The 24,002-nt window shown below is 41.8% G+C and overlaps 1 protein-coding gene across 1 annotated transcript; it reads left to right on the top strand.

Annotated features, from left to right (window-relative positions):
* Window positions 1-1,530: 1,530 nt before the first annotated feature.
* Window positions 1,531-23,889, top strand: VXN (vexin). The gene is made up of 8 exons (XM_009668406.2): window positions 1,531-1,658; window positions 2,946-3,094; window positions 6,087-6,259; window positions 9,906-9,961; window positions 15,991-16,153; window positions 19,809-19,870; window positions 21,597-21,685; window positions 22,793-23,889. Exons 3-8 carry the CDS (start codon window positions 6,193-6,195, stop codon window positions 22,977-22,979), a joined length of 624 nt encoding a protein of 207 aa, XP_009666701.1. The 5' UTR covers window positions 1,531-1,658; window positions 2,946-3,094; window positions 6,087-6,192; the 3' UTR covers window positions 22,980-23,889.
* The last annotated feature ends 113 nt before the right edge of the window (window positions 23,890-24,002 follow it).

Here is a 24,002-nt window from a genome sequence, read left to right as displayed (position 1 = left end):
TTGAGAGTATACGAAGTTAAAAGAAAGAGCTAGGAGCTAGGAGTCCACCTCTTTTCTGTTGACTAAGCTGGGAGGATATAGAAACGTGGGACTTCAGGGGAACACGTTAAAAGAGAATATTTGTTTTACAAAACACTGTAAAAATCTAGAGAACGTAGAGTGTAAAAGGATGTAATTATTAAGGAAAGTTTGTGATGGCTAATGCAAAGTCCCAATAACTCTCTACTGTTTTCTGTTGGTTGTCCTCTATCTTAGGTTTACCTCTGTACAGTATGTCCCTTGTAGCGGACAGAGCAACTGAGCAGATTACAACCAGAATTAATAAAGATAAGTGGTTTAAGTTTAAAGGCTAATAGGACAGAGGAAAATGCCGAGTATAGATCATCAGTTCTGTAAAAATCAAAAATCGTGGGGGGTGGATGACTTGAAAAGGACTGACCTGTATGCAGCTTATGAGCTTGGAAATCCTCCCATATGTATTCATGGCATTAATTCCTCGTGTTATCTGAGGTGATCTACTTTAATCAGATTCCTAGAAACAAGCCAGGTACTTAAAGCAGAAGATCTTTGACACCCATGCTGGCAGTGTCAATAGAGAAGCCAAAGACCAAATCACAGCAGGGAGACCAGATAACCCATTTCATCTCTCCAAAACTCTTATTAGGATAATTGGCATCAGAGGGATTTCCTCAGTTTCCCCTTCCAGATCATAGCTGTATGGTTGCTTAGTGTACTTGTCACACAAACCTACCTCAAAAGTCTCACATATGAAAGACTTGACAATTCTATATTAATGCTCCCACTCTGTCCTAAAACCTTCTTTGTCATAAAGAAGGTCGTAGTGTCCCGTGCTATCTCGCTGCCCCACACAGGCACAAAAAGTTAAATTTGGGTCAAAATGGGAGCCTTAATTTGAATCCTGCTTCTGTGCCCTTAACACAGCTTCTCATATTACCTATTCCCATTTTCCAAGTTCCTCGCATTGTGGTATCAAGTGCCAATCTTTAGTGACGTTTCTAGTTTTACATTTAATCTCATTTTCACACAGAACTTAAACCAAAGTAAATATGATCTGATATCCTCCAAAGACCTTGACCCACAAAGCACGTGTGTTGCACGCAGCAGAAAGAGCATGATGGCTGCATGAGGACACACTACATACAAGTAGAGGTGACAGTTCATGTCGCATCACTCTTCTGTGTGGGGAGTCCTAGTAGTTTGTGCCTGGTTATCCAAGGAGTGGATTTTCCTCTATACGGTTTGAGACATAGTATGCCGCCGTTGCCGCAAAAGAGCTACCGCTGCACAAATCCAGGAGTCATGTGACAAGCTTTCATTAATGTGCTTGTTTGTCCAAAAATGGTTTACTTCATATCAGGAGCCAATAGTCAAGATATTTTTAAAACATTGACTTAAATGTACAACTCTCAATTGTACTTAAAAAGCACGACCGTACCCTGTGCTTCTTGCAAACGAGTCATTGTGTGGACTTACTCAAGCATGTTTTACAGGCCTAGGACCATATTTATGAATGTCTCAATTATCTATATGTAACTTTTTAAAGATGAGTTAACCAGGCTTTTTTCCTTAGGGTCCTGAAATATCTTTCTGCAGCTACTGGGGGAGAGGGAGTGCTTTCAGCTTGGGTTCCAGTTCTGGTTAGTATTTCCTTTCCTGATTATCAGAGGAGAGATGTATGTGCCCTTTTAAACTGCACAGCATTTACATTCATCTTTTCTCATCCCCTGCTGTGAATGTAGGGGATGAGAAATGTAAAGTTTGGATTTTTTTTTTTATTTTTTCTTTTAATGCTCAATCTTCTTATTCCCGCCTGGGTAAAATCTGCCATGCCAGCCTCCAGCCAGATGCGAAGTAAAATGTTACTTTTTGTCGACTCCTCAATTATGCACAGACCTCTCAGCTGTGCAGTGCTCAGTTTAATTTTGAGCAACTTTTGTAAACTGCCATAAGAATGAGGTGAAGTTGTTGAGAGCATATCCATCTCATCATCTTTTCCTCTTCAGACGAAAAAAACAGACTATGACAAGCTCACTGTGTATTTTACACTTACTTTTGGTTTTGCTTTTAATCAGTCAGTCAGATGCATTTTTGTGGCCCTAAGATTAACCGAAGCTCTTTTCTTTCCACAAAAAAAAGACTTAAATTGCATCACACAGAAGTGTTTTAGAGATTAAATGTAAACAGCATGCATGTGTAGTTTTATCCCCGCTTATTTTTAAATGGCTAACTGTGCATACATTTGAGTTCACAATCCTATTCCAAAAATACCTGTGATTTATTCTTATCGTATTGCCCAGCTAACAGTAAGAAAGAGGCTCAAGTGGCTCAGTACAGATTAGAGTCACCTCTTACACAACAGGCTGTAAGATCCAATGAGCACCATAAGACCTGACTTGTGAAGAGCGCTGTCCTCTGCAGGCTAGGGAATCCCTTGGCAATACTGCGTATGCTGAAAATAAAGGGCTATTTCCCACTGACTTCACTAGAAGAATGGCTTGTTAGAAAGGCAGTAATATGTTTGCAAAGGCCAATGTAAATAAGGTCTCGAGGTTCCTCATACTTATCTTAAATCAATTAAAGTTTTCATTCTTTTTTTAACTATAATTAAGATTTGGTTTTATTTGATTCCTTGTAAATTTACCAACTGCAGCATATACAACAAGACAAACATCTACATTTGCTTCTTCCAAATGTATCTGAACAGATCCAGTCCATGGGAGACGCTCCCTTGCCACCCCAGGGTGACATTTTGGCAATTTCTGGGTCATCATAGGGTTTTCTGCCATGATTGGTTAGATTCACTGAGCCTTACGCTTTTTCACCAATTCTGTTTTTACCTCAGCCTCACCATACGTCTCTTCCTTTATCCACTTCTCCCTCCTTCCTGCTCGTGTTCCCAAAATCAATTACTTTTCCTGTTCCAGGGTTGCAGATCAGCTCAAAGTGAAGAGAGCTCTGAGGCTTTTCTGCTCCTCCCCGCAGCACAGTAATAAATTATGGAAGTCACTGTCACAGGATATCGCAGAGACCAGAAATATAAACGGCTTCAAAAAGATAGCTCCATCCATGACTGGTAAACATGACGCACACAACATGTGAACAGACCCTCAACTGATTACAGAAAATTAGGAAGATATACTGGAGAAAGAAAGGATGTTCCTAAAGATGTCGTTTCTTCTGTAATCCCCTAGACATCCATCACTGGGCACTGTTGAAAACTGTCCAAGGTTACATGGATGTTTTGTCAGACTTTGTATGTCTGTTATTTTGTCCCGAGTTCTCCTCTTCCTCCTCGGTTGTTCTCTCTCACTTTTGATCCGCAAGGTCTTCCACCAAGCAAATATTATCATTGTTGTTATTTACTGACAACACTGGAAGTTTGGGTGTTTGAGAGACAGAGATATGTCACAGCCCACAGTGAGGAGTCTCTACCACTTGGATTCCAAATATCAGCTTGGGAGGCTTTAGTCAGAGACATACCCTGATGTGAAAACATATTGGGGTCTTCTTAGGGCTGCAGCAGCACCACTTGAATTAAATTAATAACTTAGCAATTGTATTTAGCAGTGGGGGGAAATGAGAGTCTACTTTCTAGAAATCGTATTTAATTTGGAGGAAAAAAAGATTCTAGAATCAATATTCAGGTTTGGTGAATATTGATTCCACCAGAGACTGGACTGTTGCTAAGTCAGTAGGAAGAGATACTACATGAAATCATTCGATGTGGCTCTTCAAGCAGTTCCTAGATTGCATACTGTACACAGTAGCTTCTTCAAGTCTCAATTTACTGTCAAGCTATTCTTCAACACGTTGCGAGCCATTGAGCTTTATAGTACACTTTCTTGGCAGGTATTATCATACCTATTTTGCAGCTAAATAGACCAGGATGATTTGTCCAAAATAACCTGGGGAGAGCTGAAAAAAATAGCCTAGTACACGTGTTCCTTCTCTTGAAGGCCCATTAAGATTTCTTGTAAAACCCTAGGAATTTATAATGCTTCACTACCTTGTCAGAGCTGGACAGAATGAAGCAGCAGGCTCCCCTTCATGAACAGGGGAGAATTCATTCGCAGATGAAGATCCTAGATGAAACGCAGTATATGAGCCCTCCAGAGGCCTATTTTCTGTCTGGAAGTGTTGTGAGGATCTTGTGTCAGTTCTCTGCATAAAGAGTGACTCTTATCCCCAGAACATAGTGTCCCTTGTTGAGATACTTGTTCAAAGCTTACCTGACCAAAACTTAACTTATACAGACGTGATTGCCACCCGGTAACCAGATTTTTTCCTCTCAAAAAATCTCACTTTTGTTTCCACATCCATGCCTCCCCTCAATATGATGAAACATGAAATAGTTATTTTAATGGTAAACCACAGCTATGATTTTAAAATATCTCAAGGTCATCGTTCTAACTAGGAGACAATGACTCAGACCCAAAAATATTTCTTCTCATAGAACTCTGAATATCCAAATATGAAATAAAGGATGAGTCAGATTTGTTACAGCTTTTTTTTTTTTTTTTTTGGGGGGGGGGTGTCAACTATTCAATGTTGCTCTTCGTTATTTTTTAATCCTTTTTGGAGCGTTAAATTCTCCCTGCATAACCACCTCTGCTGTAGTCACTGCTGAACGGATGGTGTGCTGATCTTTTTATTGGTGGGTAATGGATTTGGTGTGATTGCTTGACAAAAGAACAATAGAAGGATAAACAATTCCATTTGAGCCCATGAAACTCCCCATCTGTTGAGTATGTGCGCGTTCAGAGGGAGCTGGGCAGAGACAGATGAACAAGGCAGCCAAGCCTGATGTTAATGACATCAGTCATACAAGCGGAACATGTGGCACAATAAATCAAAAACTAATTGAACTTTTGCTTGCTTATATTGCTGTCTCACTGCCCATTTTAAACACTGCACTGTTTCCTGGAACAATGTCCCTCCCAATACATTTGCTGCCCTTGGACAGCAGGAGGCTGCCCTGGGAGGTAACAAATGATACCAGGTTCTCTTCATTCATTTTCTTCTGAAACAGTGACACCTTCCAAAGAACCAAAATGCTTCCAGGCCTAGGATGTTTATTTGATCAATGTTTATTTTTTCAGAGTAAAACTTTCTATTCATAGGACGTTGGCAGCCCGCATTTCTCAGCAGTTTCCATCTGGGACAGTTGGTGGTCGTCTATAGGAGAAGAAAGAGCTAATTTTTGTGTTAATTACACGTGCACACTAGTAATGAAGGCTATTCAGTGGAGTGATACAATTTAATATCTTGAATAACTTGAGAGTATTTCTGCTACGTCAGTTGCTGGAGTATGCAAGTCAAAATTTGCACACTGGCCTGCTGTCTATGGCAGCAGTAAGTCATCAGAACTTGAGGGGGCTAATTTTCATAGGTATGGAAAAGGAACAGTTTGTAAAAGGAGCATGAAGGAATGCACTTGAAACCTTTGGAAAAGAGACCCTTTCTTGAAACGCATAACTACGGAATTGGGCCCAAGATCCATCAAATTATGCAGGAATCTGTCTATGATTGAGACATCTACTCTCTCCTTGGGACCATTAAAGTGTAACGGGCAATAGACCTATGTATATCTGTCTGACGTGCCATTTTTTAGACATTTGCATTGAAATTGTGCATTGAAGTGCCCAGAATTCAGGTACTAATTTATGAACTTAAAAGGCAAAGAACCAAATGCCTTTCTTAATACACCTATGACCAGCTCTTCGTTAATTGGAGGAGCAACTTTTCATTATAAACGTGTTCAAGCACACAAAGCATTAAACCAACTCATTTAAAAAATCCTTGCAATACTTCTGTAAGCTTGTATTTGCCCATACATCAGCTGCACAGAACAGCCTTTAATTGTCAGCCATTTATTGTAGAGGATTTTCCAAACTGGTAAAAGGGAAACGTAAAATAAAATGCTACTATCTGAGTAGAGGCTTAAGTAACAGCTAAATTAAATCTTTGCATTAGTAGTATTCATACAAAGGCAGATGGGAGCAGAAAATGTTGCAATGAAGAATATGGAATGAGATGAGATCACAGCATCAGTCTGTCCTTTGTAGATCTGGACAATGATCACAGAGCCAGATTGGATTAGTGAAACCTATTTACCAGAAGTTCAGAGCAGTTGCATGAAGCTGAAAGGCAGTCAGTGGAGAGAGCTGGAAAATGCATCAGATTTACAGCTGCAGCGATGAAAATTTAGAAGTTTTCACCACTGTGATTTCATCCAAATGTGAGTACATAGAAACTAGCATAACAGATAGCGGTGTTGTCTTTTAGATGAGTGGAATGTTTTATTTTATCATCAGAGAAATCTCTGAAGTGATACGCGGCTCTGTTTGATCTGCTGCGCTGTGCTCGCAGTTCAGCACTCCCTGCTTGTTTCTCAAGCTAATCTGTGCAGGTGCTTAGACACTGTGGCTGCGTAAAATCTTTGTACAGGCAAAACTGGAAGATCTGGAATCAGCACTCATATACCTATTAGGTAATTGCTAAAGTGGCAGCTTGCAACTGTACGGCTATTCTATGCGACAGAAAAGAAAATGAATTTCTGTGAGCAGTTAGCATCTCAGATGAACTGGGTGCACTGCCTGAATGTTGAATTTAAGTATGCTGGCTCAATAAGTGGAACATTTCCAAAGCCATGCCCTCAGAATGAATGCATGATTAACGTTAATTGCTTGTAATGAAGAGTAAGAACCGGACAAAGCCTAGTCTGCATGCTTTTGATTGAACAAATTAGTTTAAACTCGATAGCTGCGTATTTCAGCAACAACAAGAAGAAAGCAGGAAAAATCAGGGAAAATAAATTTTCAGGGGCTAGATCAGGTCTTTACTTGGAAGCTGCAAGCATGAGCGCTCAGCTGCTTAATTTCAGAATATAAGTGGAAATGACAGAGTGGACCATCACTGTAATTGTTTTGTTGCCTGAAATCTGGATTGTACATACAAACATCCTTTCACAGGCAAATCCAGAAACAACATCTGCAAGAATTCGTTCTTCCCTTCCTGCTCCCACCCCCTGCTGAAAAGTCATGTTTGCAGGGTTCCCCCTGCAATTCCCCTGTTTTCACTGCTGCCTTTGTACTCCTGTGCAAGTGGGTCACTGATGTCTAGCTCCATGATTCGCTCTTCCTTCAGTGGCTATTCAAGTAACTGCACGTTTGGTGGTGCTGTAACTTCCCTTTCATGCCATTCCTTTCTTCAGCCCGCGTAAGCCATTTGCCACTTAAACTGGCAGATGACAGGCAATGATTTGGCCTGTGGATCATGCGTACCCTGAAAGCAGGCATACTTACTACTGTTAGATACATTTATTTGTTGTTCATTGTGGTACCGGCTTGGGTGCCCATAACATAGCATAAAGGTATTCCCTTCTGCAAGGAATATATTTAAACTGCTGTATTTTACTGTACAGTAAAATACATGACATGCCAGAGAGATGTGAAGATGATTCCTCGTATCATTAAACTTTTCTGCACTTGGGTTTCATTAGTGTTTTGCTTGTGGGCAATTCATGAGTTCACCCCTCACACGGTGAAATCCCAAAAGTCATGGTGGCTGCAGCAGCTTCACAAGCAGGTTACAACAAATTCATAGCCAAAAATCCAGCTTCATTATGTCTGTCTGGTTTTCATCCTGTGCTCGCCATGGTTTAAATTATAAAGCTTCCCATGCAGGAGAAGGCTGTAGAGATCCTTGAGGATATCATCCTGTTCAAAACAGAGCTTAACCAGCTCACAGCTTAGCACGCTCTCAAACTGCGTATACACAGATAACTTGTTTGTGATGGGTTAAGCGTGTAGCACCCAGGACTTCAGTGGCTCGTTAGCCAGGAACTTCATCCTGTCCTGTTGTTCCCATTTTTATGGGGAACGTTCCAGGCAACTGCCATGCTAGTACAAGGGAGAAATCCCTGGATGTTGCAAGGCGTTGCTGCTCTGATACTGCGTAGCTAGGGGCAGCTTTTAGACAAACACAACCTGCCTAGAACCCCATGTCGTGAGGCAAAGTGACTTTGGTGTCCCTGCCAGCTCTACTTGTGCCACAGCCCTGGAAAGCCGGGCTACTTGTTACTCCTGACATCAAAGGAGAAGCCCCATTGCAAAGGGGCAGCAGCTACCAGGACCATGAGGAGATCACAACTCATCCCCATGACCCCCTCGGGCAGCGGGAGCAGCAAGCCTCTCCTTTAAGACTCACCCTTGTCATCTCCAGGCAGGAATTTTGTTTTGCAACAATAATGAGAAGCTTTGAGTGAACCTCATCTGCTTCCACATCCTCGAAAGTCTTTACGAACAGTAATACATAACAGTAATGAGTGCTGCAACTCCTGCATTTGAACGTATCCCAAAAATGTAAAGGAAAGTTCATCTGGAGAATAAGATTCACGTGTGATTCGATAACAAACCTTTTTGATTCTTCAAAGCCTTTTGACTACAAGTTGAGCCTGGGCAGGAACCCTCCATTCACATGCCTTTCCCTCAAGGTCAACATTTAGAATTTTTTTAAACTGAGTCTGAATTTTGCCGGCCTGTTTCTGTAATTGGCCGCTAAATCCTGCAGCCATGACTTCTATATCCTGAATACAGGAGAAGGTACTAATTTTAAAGCACGATGGGCAAGATATGATCAGAATTTTTTAGTCCAGTTTTAAGTCAAACTGAGACAAAAACTATTTAAATAATCTCCAATTTGTCCAAAAAAGCCCATTCACTTCAGTGCAAGTGGAGTGTCTGATCTAACCACCAACTTTGCTTACGATTCTGGTATCTTGTGCATCTAGTGGCTAATGATTCTGTTTTGCCAATGATTTTGGTGTCCTAATGGGTTTAAAAATAGAATTGAAAACAAACTCCAAGCAAAATCAAGCTAAAGAACTGAATGGGTCATTTTGAGGATTGAAAAAAAAAAACAAGACGAGACTTACTGCAAGCGTTTCATTTTGGACATAATGCAGTAAGTCTGAAATGACTTTACTGGACAGTTTGAGCTTACTGAGAAAGTCTGTATTTATATGAAAGGCTGAGCCTCTTTAAAGCTAACGCCTATGCTAGTCAGGTTTGAAGCGGAGTCGATGGAAAGAGAAGTTAATTTCTTTCTGAAACGAAAGAGCTGCTGTCCTAAACACGGGCAGGTAGGAGGCCAATCAAAAACTCATGAACAAAAAAGACGATTCTTCCTGGAAGCCTGTGGCAGAAATGCAGAAACTTTGGGACGCCTGTTGCCCTGTGTCTGTAGATGTTTGTGTTGTACAGCTAGAAAACGGTCTCTGAGATGACATTAAGTGAAAGGACTTTCTTCTGGGGTGAGTGCTCCAGCTGAAACCCTCCTTTAGCCTTTCCTTGGGCCCGTCTCCCTCCCAGCCCCCAGTACAATCTCATGGAGCCCTTCCAGGGGCGTATTTAACCTCATGTCATTGCTGTAGCACAGCCGCAGCACCTTAAAGTAACGAAAAGTGGCTTAAAACACTGAAATGAGATTTTTTTTTTTTAATAATAGCACAGTTATCATTTATTTTATTGGACGTTAGCTCTCTGAGGCCCTCAGCTTTTCTGCACACCCGCACAGGCACAGACCGTATCGCGGTGGGGGGTTAACAGAAGAGCTGACGCGCTCGCCTGCCGGCACAGGGCCTCGAGACAAGTTGAATACCAGGAACCTCCTGACCAAACTGGCATTTCTGGTCTGCCTGAGCCGCCAGCTGTGCCTGCTGGCAGCCGCTGCTGCGCCTTGTCCCCCCTGGTGCTCCAGCCCGGCGGGAAATGGCGCTTACGCCCCCATCCCCTTTCCGGCAGCGGGCAGCAGGACGGGAGGCGCCGTTTGGGCCCGTCTGCCTCACCTGCGCCCTGATCCTCTTTCTGTTGTTCTCTCCGCAGCGTGTAGTCCTGCCCGAAGAAGAGCCACAGCGCCGCAGCACACCCTAACAAAGAGTGTAAGGAAAAAAAAAACAAAAAAAATCTCCTTTTCTCTCCTGCTCTCTCTTTTTTTAATTCGAATTGGCTAAATCTATCCTTAAAAACGCCATGGATAAATAGGAAGCAGATCTTTGAGGGCTGGGGCAAAGAAGCGTAACTGCCTGGTGCCGGGAGAGGGGCGGGAAGCAGAAAGGGGAGTTTCTGAGAAGTTACAGGTATTAGGCAGGTGGCTTTGGAAACTCTTCAAAAAATGCTGTCTTTCTGTGCAGAGCTAGTTAAACATAACAGCTTATCCGCCCAGGTCATCTGAGGGATTCACAGACACAAAGCCGCTCTCTTTACTGCCGGGTTGCAGCGCCACGGCGTTCGCCAGCCACCTAAACCTGCCGCATGGGAATACGTGAGAGCAGAGGGGCAGCAGCATCGCACCGCTGCAGCAGGGCAAGCGTCCTCTCGCGGCCCTTCACCCCAAAGGAGCCACGCTAAAGAGCACAGTACCAAACTGCAGCTGAATGCGGCCCTTACCTCCTCATCCAGCCTCGCCCTGCCCACCATCCAGCGCCGCGCTGCCTCTCGCCTCAGGGAGAAAATCGCTTCAAGTTTCCCATAGCGCTGTGCTACACAGTCTCACCTTTTTCTCCTTCCCCATTTTCTCTTAGCCGTATGAGTAACGCTCATTTGCTGCTGTTATTTTCAGGAAGTCTGTAAATATTTTTGCACCGGATTCGGTCTTCTGAACATTATTAAATACCTGATAATAATAAAAGCAACAACAGCAGAACTGTGGGGAAAGGTTTTTTTTTATCGCAATGCTCTCTTGTAGGACTGACAGCCTCTTCCTCTGCAGTGCGTGCTTAAGGCACTTTGTATCAGCTTTGAGACTCTTCTGTCAAAGTAGTCTCACTACAGACTTCTCCCTTCTCTAGGGAAAAGGGAGTTTACTTTATTGAAACATTTTGCCGCATGGCCTTCCCTTTTCCCACTTGCCGCATCCCACTTCCCGGGAGAAGTTCTGTAGCAGCATTATACTTATGTAGGCCTAAGAAAACAGGAGAAGAAAGTCCCTGTCTAGTCACTGTATTTTTATAGGATTTTTCTTGCTTTGGGGCTTTCCTGACCCCAATTAAAGCTGTCCTTTGCTTGGCCCTTATTCACGATGCAGACAGCATCATATTAGCACCAGGCATAAGGAACAGCCTGCAAATCCAGCTAAGAAAATCAGCAAGGCTTTCAAACCAAAGTAATCTGCACAGTCAACTCTCAGAACTGTGCGTTTCCCCCTTTCAGTGTGATGCAGCTGCTTACAGCTAGTGTGAAATCATTCAAATAAATCGCAAGTGCTGGAATATACATGCCTCTGAGGAAGTTGTGATTGCCAATTTCTAGACCCACACAAAAGTAGCAGAATGATTACTTATTTTTCACTTTTACTTCTGCACCTGCTGTTGGTGCTGCAGAAATGCCTCAGCTAACATGAGATCTTCTGCTCTGGTAATTGCAGTGGATGCACAACTTTAATCCTAGACTAGGGCAAAAATAGCAAGCAACATGGACATCTGCCAGATTGTTTTTCAGCCACACTCAAACACTCAAGCCACGTAGCATTAAGTGATTTAACACTGAAATGACTGAGCTTGTGAGGTAACTTCCATCATTACATTCAAGAATCCATCCCAGAAGCACAATCATGACAGCAGAAGGGGGAAAAAAGGGGGAAACACTTTCTTTTTTAAATTAAGTATTTCCTCACTATGCTTTTTTGCAGTTCGTATTGCCCTCTTAAGAGTTACTTACTTCTAGTAATAATAGCACATCCTTTCCTTCTCGTCCCTAAATCCTTTGATTAGAACGTTAAAAAGAGTCTTGACACCAATACCTGACTACTTAGCAGAAAAATGGCAAATACCAGTGTGTATGTTAGTGCTGCCACATTAAGAGTCAGATAAACATTAGATCATCAAGAAGAACTTAGCTCTAAAAATCTGCCATTTCCTCCATTAACAACACTTAGTTGTTCAGCCACTAAGCTTCAAAGTTTTATCCAAAGCTAGATGTGTGACTGTGATCTTCTTTGCTTGTTTTTTTTTGTTTGATGGTGGGGTTTTGGTTCCAAGAGCACTGAGCTGTTGGGGTAGTGTCCATGCCCTTCCACAGCATTCCTGCATCCTCGGGTTTCCCCATTTAACGCTGCTCTCTGGCTAATTTCAATAAGGTATGCCAGGCCTCAGCACTCTCACACGCACAGAAAAAAGACACTTTGCTGGGCTCTGAATTCAGAATCTGCACCCTGCAAACAGAATGAGCCAGCCAAGGGACTTACAGGTTTTAAAAACAATAATCATCTAGAGAGCAGCTTAGTAATCCCACTTAGTTGGGATGATTCTGCCATTCACACAGATTTAAATTTTCTGTTACATTTAGAAAAGAAAAGTGACTTCAAGCTGATCCTTGTGCCTTACCCTAGATGCCCGAAAGAAATGTCAGCTCTAGTTTAGATCAACACTGTGCTACACCAGGTTTAGTTTCCTGACCTAGAAAAGTCTTTATGTATTACAGTAATGGGTGAGGCAGCCATAGTCACAGTGAAATCTTTCATTAGGAGATAAGAAACTCAGAAAATGTACTACTGCAGCAAACAAACACGTTAAATGAGGATGTGCTACAAAGTGGGTGGTGTTGTGTCTAATTGTAATGGAAAATGGCAATGTAACCATTTATATAGACCCTTTTGCTTGAAGGCCTTTTGGCACTACTGATACTAAATGTAAACCAGAAATCTTAAAAACACAGATGATGTGGCTAAGTAATTCCTGCTATTAATGGAGCTTAAAAACCTGCTTCCTTCCCCCAGACTAGATTGCTTTTTAATTTAAATGAAATTTATGCTTAGCAATGCATAGGCAGATTGTTAAGTTTCAAGTCAATGGTGGTTTACACCGATAAAATAAGCCACTTCCAAGATTAGAGATTACTGCAGCCAGAATCATACTTACCTAAACTGTTCTTTCCAAGACCAAGTAAAAGAAGGGAACTCAGTTTCCTTATATCTGAATGGGAGAGGGCTGCAGACGTTTTCTGTCACGCACCAAAGAGGACTGAGTATGAACAAGAGCACTAGACATATTTCCAAAGCTTGTGAGAAAAGCTGGGCTTTGTAGCATACCTTGAAAGCTGGAAGAGCTCAGTTCAAGCGAGGCAAACTCCCAGGCAGAGGGGCTGTCACAGAAGACCCCTGCCAGCCACAGCCTCATCTCGTTCGTCGTGAAGGAGGGTGTCACTGCTGATGTCACTGCAGGTCGTCCCTCTGGCAACCAGCTTCCACGGTTTGGGTGGTCAGGGGGTGGCACCGGGCTGCACACCCGCACCAGGGCACAGGCGCCTGCAGCAGGCAAGGAGCTGCTGCAGAGGGATGGGGAGGTCCTGGAATTCGTCCAGTGGCAGCTGGGAGAGAGCCAGCACAAACTGTGTAAGCAGCAACAGGAGGCCTCCCACCACCGGCATCCTCCGGCATCACGCTTATTTCTGAATTATCTGCGTGATGCTGAGGCTTGGCTCTCTTGCTGCAGTGCCAAATTCTTGGTCAGCAGAGCTAGGCCTCAGTCACCAGCGCTCCTTAGCATGTGCTTAGCTTCAAGGACACCAGTAGTCCTTTTGACTTTACCTTAACACGAGGCACGTCCTTAGGTAGCTTATGGAACAGGGACTATGTTAGGCTGTGTACCAAAAGCCACCGAACTAAATGAAAGCCCCTCTTACATCTTGCATTAGACTGCACTTGCCTCACCAGCCCTTAGCAGTAGTATCTTTGCCTGATGTTTGGTCTCAGAAGTCAGTGTCTGCTCCTTGTCCTGCTGGTCAGTAGGAACTACATAGTCTTCTCCAGACTTCTGAGGGTACATGGAATACAAAAAGTAAAAAGTGATCTGGTTTGAGTTTTGTTTTATATTGTTTTTGGGAAATATCTGTTCGCATGCTTTTGTAAATCTGTGTAAAACTTTATGTACACAGAATATTGCAGATTAGTGGTAAACTGAATTCAAACATCTTTAAAGAAAATTAATAACACTGTGTGAAGGCACATGCTTGAATGCTGTCTGGCTTTTGTCATGATCGCATGCTAGAAGCAGAGGCATGTCAGTAGATGAAGTAAGGCTTTTTCTATGCCAATAGCAGGCTAGTTGATTACTGATTTCTGATCTCAGGCAGGAGACAAAATATCTGCGTTTACATATAAAACAGGTACATGGCAACTGTCAGTCATCAGTAAGATGCAAGTAACTGCTTTTCACCTGTTCTTCCAACATAATATGACACATACGGTGTAGCCAACTTTCATTTTTACTATTAAGCAGTATTTTGAGTTTACATATTGCAATAACTAGCAAGCTTATCTATATTGTTTGTCAAACATTTCTTTTACAAATTAGCAAAGGGAGTACAAGTATGTTAAATGACAGGTGTTACATTAACAACAGATACAGCCCAATAAGCTATTCCCAGCTAAGCTATACTAACATTAAAGTAAAGTTGGCTGTATTTATTTGAAAAGCATCTTCTCACTTCCAATCACTGTGCCTCCCGCCACTGAAAAGTTTCTCAAAAAAAAAAAAAAAAAAGGAGACTTGTCTTATTTTGGGCATCTTATTAATTGCTGGCCAGCATCGAGTCTTATTGAGAGGATGCCGATGGCCAGTGTTTGGGTCCGTGGGTCTTCTTGACCTTGCTTAGCTAAGATAGGGCGCACAACAGAAATCCAGACCTCTGTTAACCACCAACATCCCACTCACCACCCCTGTGTTGCGGCTACCTTATGACTGGAAAACGTGCATAGAGTTTCTAGGCGAGGAACTTATTGCCATCCAAGTTCGCCCTTCCATTCCACGGTTCTGTGTTTATAATGCTTTTCTTTATGTTGCTTGAATTGATTTTTGCTGGCAAAAGGCAGCATTTAATAAACAGTCTTCTAAGCTTCAGGCATCCTGAAACACGTACATCACGCCAGGTGCCTACAGAACATTTATTGCCAGAGTGTTGCAGAAAATAAATGACAGTGTAAAACTAAAAGGAAGCAATCTCAAAAGTTGCCATGTGTTTTGGGTTCCTTATTGGTTTGAATCCTTGGCCTGTTTAACTTGTATTCTCTTTTATAGTATGACAGTAGTGGGTCTTCAGGGAAGAATTTGAGAAACAAAGTATGAAATGCACTTTCTCTGCTATCAGAACTTTAATCTTCTTGATCCAACTGCTCCTGGACCACACTGGGTAGTAGTCACCAATGGACCTCCATCTGCTTTGAGCCTATCCAGATTTTTTTTAATTCACATTAGCTCTGGCCTCCACAGTTACCTGCAGCACTGAATGACATGGTTTAATCATGGTCAATGTAGAAGAGTACTTTGTTTTGTTTCCACTTGCTTTCAGGAACTCTATTCCAGACACATGGGACCAAATATTCAAATATACAGCTCCCAGTGAGTTTGTGGGGGTTATTACCCACTTTTTGTGAAAAATGCTATCTAGGAACATAATTCTCCACCATCTGATACCCTGTGTAATCAGTTGCCAAGTGTAAAATGTAGACAGGTCCAAGAGACAGGAGAGGCCTGAAGAAATAGCACTTTGCATTCACGTTGCATAAGTGTAACTGACTGCCTAAAACATGATGCAATAAGAAATTAAATTTAAGCTGTCTCAGAGTGGGTATCCAAAATCAGTAGATTTATAAAGGACCACATTTCAGCTTCTTGAAGAAAATACAGAAAGGTGCAACTAAGTAGCTGGGTCCCAGAGAAAATATACTTGATTTTTCCAGTACTTTTTACTCTTCATGCACAGAGTCAGGAGCAAAACTAGAACAAGTCCCACAAATCTCACAATCCCCACCCAACAAAATCCCCTTCAAATGACAGTAAAGCAATAGCAAGATCAAGTGCTATGCTGCTCCCAAGAAAGGTTGCTCCAGGGTGACTTGACGGATGGCATCTTGCTTACACGGAGCCCACTCCAAGGCCAAGTGTAATGGGATGGTTTTGTCTCTTTCCTGTAGGTGATAGCAGTAGCTGATTGCCGGCCCCACAGGACAGAAAAGCCGCAGCCCCACCATGGCGATCTCCTCCAGGTGCTGTACAGAGATGATGAGGTGTGGGGCTTGGGCCACCTGCCGAGTGGGCAGCAGGCACCCTGCCCTGCCAAATGCACTGCCAAGCACAGTAAGTCCTCAGATATGGCTTTATTGCTCAGCCGTCTCCATCTCAGTTGCTTCAGGACATTTTTAGCCATTGCAGTCCTGTAGTTTGCATTGAAACAGACATTTTGTTAGGTATCTAAAGGAGTCTTCCTTGCTTAAAATGTCCAGTGATGTTAATGAGATAATGCTCCTGGCATTGCAGAGCTCTGCTCACTGGAGGAGGGAGCTAATAAAGCAGCACTTGCTTTATTCAAAGTCATAAACTTTCCCTTTCCAAAAGCTGACAATATTGTACAGCTGGAGATGATAAATTGCTTATTACTGAGTTTGCCTGATTCATCTCATTACATAAGATCTCTGTGCAGTTGCTTAGAATTTTGCCAGAACATAACTATTTGGGATGAATGTTTACATTCTTGACGTTAGCCTCAGATCTGATTTTTTTTTTTTTTTAAACCAAAACTCGATCTGCATGTTTTTGAGAACCCGTCAAGGAAAAATAGAATTCGCCAATACAAAAACAAGCAAATGAATAAACATAACTAGAATGGTCGCTTAGTTCCTTCAAATTTGAGGCCTTACGTTTGAAGGGAAGAAGCTGGAGCAGGCACATGAAATTTGGCAAGGGGTGGCTTTTTCTTTTTATCAAAAACACACCTTTTGCTATGCCTGTGAAAAACCAGCCAGATACAACCAAGTTCTAAGCCTTGGGAAAAAATCCCATTTGGCACATGTTTGGCAGAGAGAGGGGAAGTTTAGCTGTTAAATGTGTCAAACAGATTCTGTCATGAATGAGCATGTTCTTCACACCACCAGTCTGCAACTGCACTGCTCATAAGCCATCTGATTTGAACACACACTAGACAGGAGCAGAGCCTGGGAAACTAGGAAGGAGCATACTGAGCGTGGGACCATAAGGAAAGAGCTAAAACTGGGATGAGAGCCAAGAAATGGCTGAACAAAGAGCCAAATGGCTTAGGGGCTGGAAGGAGGAACAGAGAAGGGGTAGCTGCGACTGGCTGTGGGGTAGTGGGCAGCAGAGAGCCAGCATGGGAGAAAGGAGGGACTTCTGTTTCCCCAGTATAATTTCTTATTCTCCAGAAGATTATGAAGCTGCTCTTTTAAATGTTTGTGCAAATGATGACCACAGTGATCATCAAAACAGAAAAGCCCATGAAAAAATTAATAGTCCTGTTCTCAGAGGAGGATTCACTGGTGGAGAAACTAGGTATAGGCCCATGTATTGAACAAGAAAAAAAAAAAAAAACAGAAAAAAGAGGATGAATAACTACCCTCTGAGTGAAAACCATCCATATGGTGCCTTGAATGAAGCAGCAAGTCTGTGGAAAAATAGTTTGCGGTCATAATTAGGGACTGAATCATAATGTCTAGATCCCTGGGGCTGAAATAACCTTTCTTCAGTTCTGCTGTTTCATAACTTTTGAGTGCCTGACTTTACAAATTTTATATTTTAGGGGGAGAAGAGTAGAACTGTTTATAAATATTTGCATATGAATAAAAATAGGTCTCTTTAGTATGTCACGCTACAGCTTCAGGTTTTAGTAGTCACTGCACCAATATATACCTATGAGAAAAGAATGAGGAGCCATGAAAGAGCCTAGAAAGGTTTCTCCAGCTGTTTCTCAACCAGAAAGGAAGCCAGCACAATCTGATACAAAATGAGGTATATATATTTGTCCCAGGATATGCATGATCTATTCTCATTTATCTCTGTGCTAATGTGAGCGCTACATAAATTTCATCCTTAACAGACATCCTTCAACTTCCTCACTGGAAACAGGTTTATATCTGTAATGTTTTCCAGGCTTCCCTCATAGATGAGTCCTGTTGAATATTAAGGGAACTTAATCTGGGCAATCACGTTAACATTTAAACTTTGAAAGTACGTAAGTGAAAAATACAGGGACAAGAGCAAAGATGAGAGCTTCAGCAAGCTTGTTGCTGGCATTGGAAACCCAATAGAAATATCAGCGCTCCGTATCAGTATTAGGCACAAGGACAGTCCATTCCAGCATGCAGGAAGGCAAGTTAGTGTACTAGGTGGCCAGCATGGATGAACAAGAAATTCCTGACTGAGCTCAAACACAAGAGCAGTGCTTTGCTTCACAGGGTGGAGAGATGAACTAAAAAAATGTATTTACTTATTCTTCAGTTTTAACCAGGAAACAAGCATTCTCTTTTCTTATCTTGGAGACATAAGGCAAGTCGGAACAAATGATGTGGAGTAACTCCCATCCCATGCTTGGACATCCACAGCATCTTCTGGAAGTGGAATTCACAATGCAATTAGCCACCACTGTCTTAATAAGCACTGATAAACTCAAAACCATGAGGACTTACTTTTACTTAAATATTTTGCTGAAACTTTGCCAGAACATTTTCTATATCTAATAAGAAGATGGATATGCTGAAGGGAAGATTCATACAAAATAAGAGCAACACAGAATAAATAAAAAGGTGGACATTAGCTCAAGCTCTGATGCTCAGAGCCACCTGCTAAATACTGTTAGTACCTAATCTACAAGATGAGAGGGAGTAATTGAATTAAACTTTGACGTCAGGGATACTGTTAGGTATCTAATGGAATCACTGGGCTGGGCTAGGAAGAGGAAGGCTAATTAAGATATTTATCATGGTCAAATATCCCCCCCGAAGTGAGCAGACGATTCTGACTGCCAACTCACACTGGAGACAGTACTATAAACAGCGCTCCTGCTATTTCTGATGTTTCTCACCATTATTTACACTCCATGGGCAGCAGTAGTTCTGAATCATATTCTTTCGTATACCTTCAGGAATGCTGGTATTTCTGTAGATACTTGCTATTCGCTAACTTGAGTACCATTTTGAAAACAACAGAGAACTGAAAACGGCCAGGAACAGAAAAACAACTTGAAAAGAGATCAACAGTCCCACAACCAAATGGGAGAATTTAGCTCCATGAGAAAAAAATTTGGAAATCATGATTCAGTTATTTCCTTGTACAACTAGCAGAAACATCAGCAAGCATTTAACTGTGAATACGATAACTTCGCAACTGAGTACTCACTTATGGTTGAAACCTAACCTGAAGGTTTGAGGACAGCACAGAAAGGTACCATTCAGCAATGGGCAGACAGAAAGGTCTCCCCCTTTGACAGGATGGACGCAGCACACGTTGCTCTCCAGTTATGAGTGCCTCCTCCAGTCAATCCAGAAAAGCAAATGACCCATCTCCTCTTAGATAGGACAACCCTGGCAGTGGGACTCCAAGGCACATGGAAACTCTGTTACCCAACCTCAGCTATGGAGCAGCAGCTGCATCTGCTCTTTTTATGTACATATATAAGTGTTAGCAGTGGGTAAAGGCTCCCACATTTGGCCTGCTAAGGACAGTTCACTTTATCATTTCAAAAGTCTAGGTCTAACTTCAAGCAGTCAAGTTGATTTTTCCAGAAATATTTAAGCAATTCCAAAATCACTTATTTTGACATCACACTAGATGGTCACAATGAGGAAAAACTTTTGCATTTCTAGCTATAATAAAATCTAGGGGGACTATAATCTGAATCTTAGCTCTTTTCATATCTTGGCTTAAGTGCATGAAAGGATACTTTTAATACAAGCTGTGCCACGGGAATAGTTACCGATAATGCCATGTCTCTTATGCTTTGCAGTGGGAATTCCTCAACAAGAGTCATCCAAGTCCTGCAGTCACCAGTCAGATAGAAAATCTTTGGTAAGTAAATACAGTAAGACCAACTACCACTGTCTGATGCATTTTAAATCCTAGTACCTGTTAATGGGTTCCACACTAACAGTATGTCTGTCTGTAGCAGTACTTAGAGAATTTCTCAGTCTTCTTTAAGGCTTTGAGATTTGATGTGTGCCAAAGCATCTTTAGGTGGGAGCCACTGACTGGCATAGGACTGCTGCCCTTCAGGAAACAGAGGCAGCATTGTAGGATGGACGCAGCCATGCTCCCTTTCTGGATTCTCACCCACTTGCATAGAAAGAGCCATGCAAGACTTGGCGGCACTTAACTTTGCGTTTCTCAGAGAATTTCACGTATTAGGAAAACAATATCTTTCTAAAATGGAATAAACAAAATAATTCCTTTTTTTTTTCCAATACATCATTGTGAAAAAATAATCATCTCAGATCAGTCAAAAACGTCAATAAGGAGTCAATAAGGAAATCCTCATATAACAATTGAAATTTCACTTCGTAACGGAGAGAGAAAAAGGTTTTGGCTAAGGAAGACTCAGCTTTACTAAAATGTTTTCCTCCTGTTTTTCGTATAAAAAATCAAATTCAAAGTCACTGCATTTTATAAAAACTTGATTTTCAAACCAAAAATAGCCCTTTGAAAAGTTTCTGACTAACACCACGTGCTGCTATAGAATCTGTATGGCTTCAAATGCTCTTTTAGGCGGCTACAATATACTGGCTAGCTGGACTATGCTCAAGAAAAATGACTGCGCAATATTGAAGGGTGGTTAAAATCGGCAGTATTCAGTGTAATTAAACTAATCTCACCTACCTACAATTAAGCTGGTTAACTTCAAAGCGTATTTACAAAAGCAATTTCAAGTATCTTTAACTCTTACTTCTTGGAATACTTACAGACCACCTAAAAGTATCCAGTCTCATATCACTCCCATGAGACTTAAGGAAATTGATTCAAGAATAGCTGAGCTGTCACGTATCAGTGAAAATAATTAATACGAACAAATTTTTCAGGTTCCCCAGTAAAATCAGCAGTAGTGATTATTACCTGAAATGACCAGAGCGCATCACAATTCTCACTTGTTTTTTTCTAGTTTATGGTAACCCACACCTTAGGTACCATCAAAACGCTTGCAAGGATAACCTTGCAAGCTTCAATGGCCTGCTCGTGAGAAAAAGCAACTCACTTCCAAGGGAAAATTTATGATCAAATCAAGAGGACAAGAGAGAAGTCAGAATAACTTGATGATTACATACTTTTGTGGGAACATGACAGAGCTGAGGTTTGAGCCTGGGCCTCCCGCACCACAGATCAGCACCCCACAGAAGAGGAAAACCTTTTAAAATGGTTAAGAAATTGTGACAGTTTGGAAAGCCACTTCTCATCCAGCTGTAGAAGTGACCTAGGAAGAACTGCCAGAGGCAAGCCACACACTCAGTTTGTACAAAAGCCTCATTTCCCTGGGAAACCAGGCTGAAAAACCTGGTCTGCAAACTTCCCACCTCAATTCGGAGGAGTAATTCTTACTCATTTAAGCACTTTGTTGAACTCAGTAAAACTTCACAGTAACAAACAGTATTTGTGTCGTTAAGAGATCAACAGTCTCTTAGCCTGCTTTCTCATCTTGAGAGATTTACAATATTCATTCATTTTCCTAAAACAACCTCTTTCCTCAGATTGACCTTAAGCTCCAATTCCTCAGTGCTCCTTCCTAATGACATGCTTTTTCCTCCAGCAGTTTCCAGCGTCGTCCGTTACCCATATCACAGCGAAACAGGCGGCTGTCGCAGAATCACCCACAGATGACAGCACTTTTACGGAAGAGTAAGTCCCTTTCTATTTCTCCAGCCATCCCTAATGAAACTGTGCTCAGGGGGCTGCCTGTCAGGAAAAGAACAGGTGACCTCAGCTGCAGGTCACCATCTCACCAGGAACAGAAAGAATTCCTCAGCTGAATATTTCCTCTGAATCAGAGTTATCAAACTTCAGTGATTTATAGTGGAGAAATATTGCTTGTTTCCTAAAATGGAGAGAGGGGTTGGCTAAAAAATATGTTGATTATATCATTAACTATGGTGACTGTTATGATTCTGTTATATCACAAGGAAAAAAGTGTCTAAATCCAAAAGTAGTCTATAATATTTGCTCTAAGGCAGTTTAGAAAATGTAATTAAATATTTTCAAAACAAAAAGAACTACTTACTTTGTTTCTAAAGTGTAATTAAGGATGAGTTTGACCACAGTATAAATTCATCTCTATAAATACACAATTAACCCGAAAACAGATCTGGGTGATGTCTAAGATGATGCCATTGCTACTTTTGCAAATATACCTTTGCAAATGGGCTGTACTTAGTTTTTCAGTGGCTGCTCATCATAAATATGCTATAGTTACAAGTTCATTATCACAGTGTCCTTGCACTTCATACCCAAAGACATAAACCTTCAGGTGGCGTAAATCAGCATAGCTCCCCACAAACAGATGGAGTTCGCACTACTTCAGCTCTGGCAGACCGTCCCCGCTACAGAGATTTCACAGTCTTAAAGGGCTTTGTCCGAACGGCTGAGCTTTTCTCTCATACCATGTGGCTTTCTGTCTGGTGGTAAACATTACTCAGGACACATTTAGTACTGGGCTCTAATTACAGCCCAGACTCTCATCTGAGCAATCACTCTGGTAGTAAGGGAATGAGGAGCACGAGGCAGAGCTGGGGCAGGGGCGACTCGCCAGCATCCTCCCTCCTGGCTTCCAGGCTGAGCGCCCAGCACAGACCCTGCTCACTCCTGACTTGTTGGTCCTAGGAAGAGACCAGGTACAAATGCACCTTTGCAAATGGGCTGCACTTAGTTTTTCAGTGGCTGGTCATCATAAACATGGAAGAAGGACCACAGAGATAAATGCTTTATGCCCTTCTGTGCTTTATTTGCTAGTCATAAACAGCACTTGAGGAAGACCACAGAATACGACCTGACCCTACCACCAGGAGCAGAAGCTTCTTTACCTCTGACAGGAGGCAACCTGTGTGGGACGCCCAGCCTCCTGAGGAAGATGTTGATGAAGCACAAAAAGAAGTCAGAGTATCTGGGAGCAACAAACAGTGCCTTTGAGGCAGACTGATAAGTCTCAGCATCACTTGGAAAGACAGAAATTCCTTTAGCCAGAACAAGATGCTTTAGTGTTGCTGTGGAACCGACACAGCACAGCTCATCCAGGGAAATGATATCATTTTTATTACTTGATGCCGTTCTTTCAGAGAGAGGATAACTAAAGTAAAAAAAAAAAAGTGAATATGATGTGACTCACTAGCCTTTCTTTGTTGTGACATACTAGAATCCCAAACATTCCAACAGATTGATGTCTTGACTCAGTGATGCTGAAACTCTTGCTGACACATTTACCATTTTACATGTCCTGTCTTAATCAGCTCAGATTCACAATAAGAAAAACCTACCAAGAAGTTTGCAGAAATCTGCAAGATAACAGATCAATTACAGAGTGCCATTAAATCTCAGGGGCTTGTTCGTTATGTACCACTGCTTGTCCTTTTCCCCTCTCATACCCTTTCCTCTGAAGTGTGAGTTAAAAATTGCATCTTATGATATGCTTGGTTGACTGACATATGCTAAACATGTTTTTTCTTCAGTTTTGATGTTTCAAGACAGGAGTGAACAGATGCAAAAATGGTAAAAGAATGGGTGAGTCAGAACTTATTAAGTTTGCAAATACACATTTACCAAATTTTGCTATGTGACAGATGAGTGGTGTTATAAAGTGTCCTGCCAGATCAACTGTATAAGCAATTGAGTAACCCAGGAGATACTTTCTTCCACAGAACCTGCGTATATGTTAACTAATAGCATCAACTTACTAGCTACCTGTCTGGTGTAAAATATTTCACCAGGCACACAAGGTGCTAGGAGGAAACAGAAGCTATGTAAATGGTGCAACCAGACAACTCAGTGTGAGATGGTTGTATATAGGAGACCTGAGCTTATCAGCTGATAAGTTGAATGGGATTTGCTGAAAAAAAAAATGGCTGATTCTTCTTTCCAACTTAGAAATAGCTGATCATAGTCCCTTGGTTTTCCCTATCAAAAGAAAGTTATACAATATATTTCAGCAATGTTAGAGGCAATATTT

The sequence above is a fragment of the Struthio camelus genome, chromosome 2 (assembly GCF_040807025.1).
Source record: "Struthio camelus isolate bStrCam1 chromosome 2, bStrCam1.hap1, whole genome shotgun sequence".
Taxonomy (NCBI): Eukaryota; Metazoa; Chordata; class Aves; order Struthioniformes; family Struthionidae; genus Struthio; species Struthio camelus.
This window is presented reverse-complemented; position numbering and strand designations above follow the sequence as displayed.

What these genes read in the sequence shown, in the direction of transcription:
- VXN (XM_009668406.2), top strand. Translation starts at nt 6,193, where the DNA reads ATGCATCAGATTTACAGCTGCAGCGATGAAAATTTAGAAGTTTTCACC. An exon ending in AGCACACCCTAACAAAGAGT is followed by an intron (nt 9,962 to 15,990) that starts GTAAGGAAAAAA and finishes TCTTTCCTGTAG; the next exon opens with GTGATAGCAGTAGCTGATTG. An exon ending in AGTCAGATAGAAAATCTTTG is followed by an intron (nt 19,871 to 21,596) that starts GTAAGTAAATAC and finishes TTTTTCCTCCAG; the next exon opens with CAGTTTCCAGCGTCGTCCGT.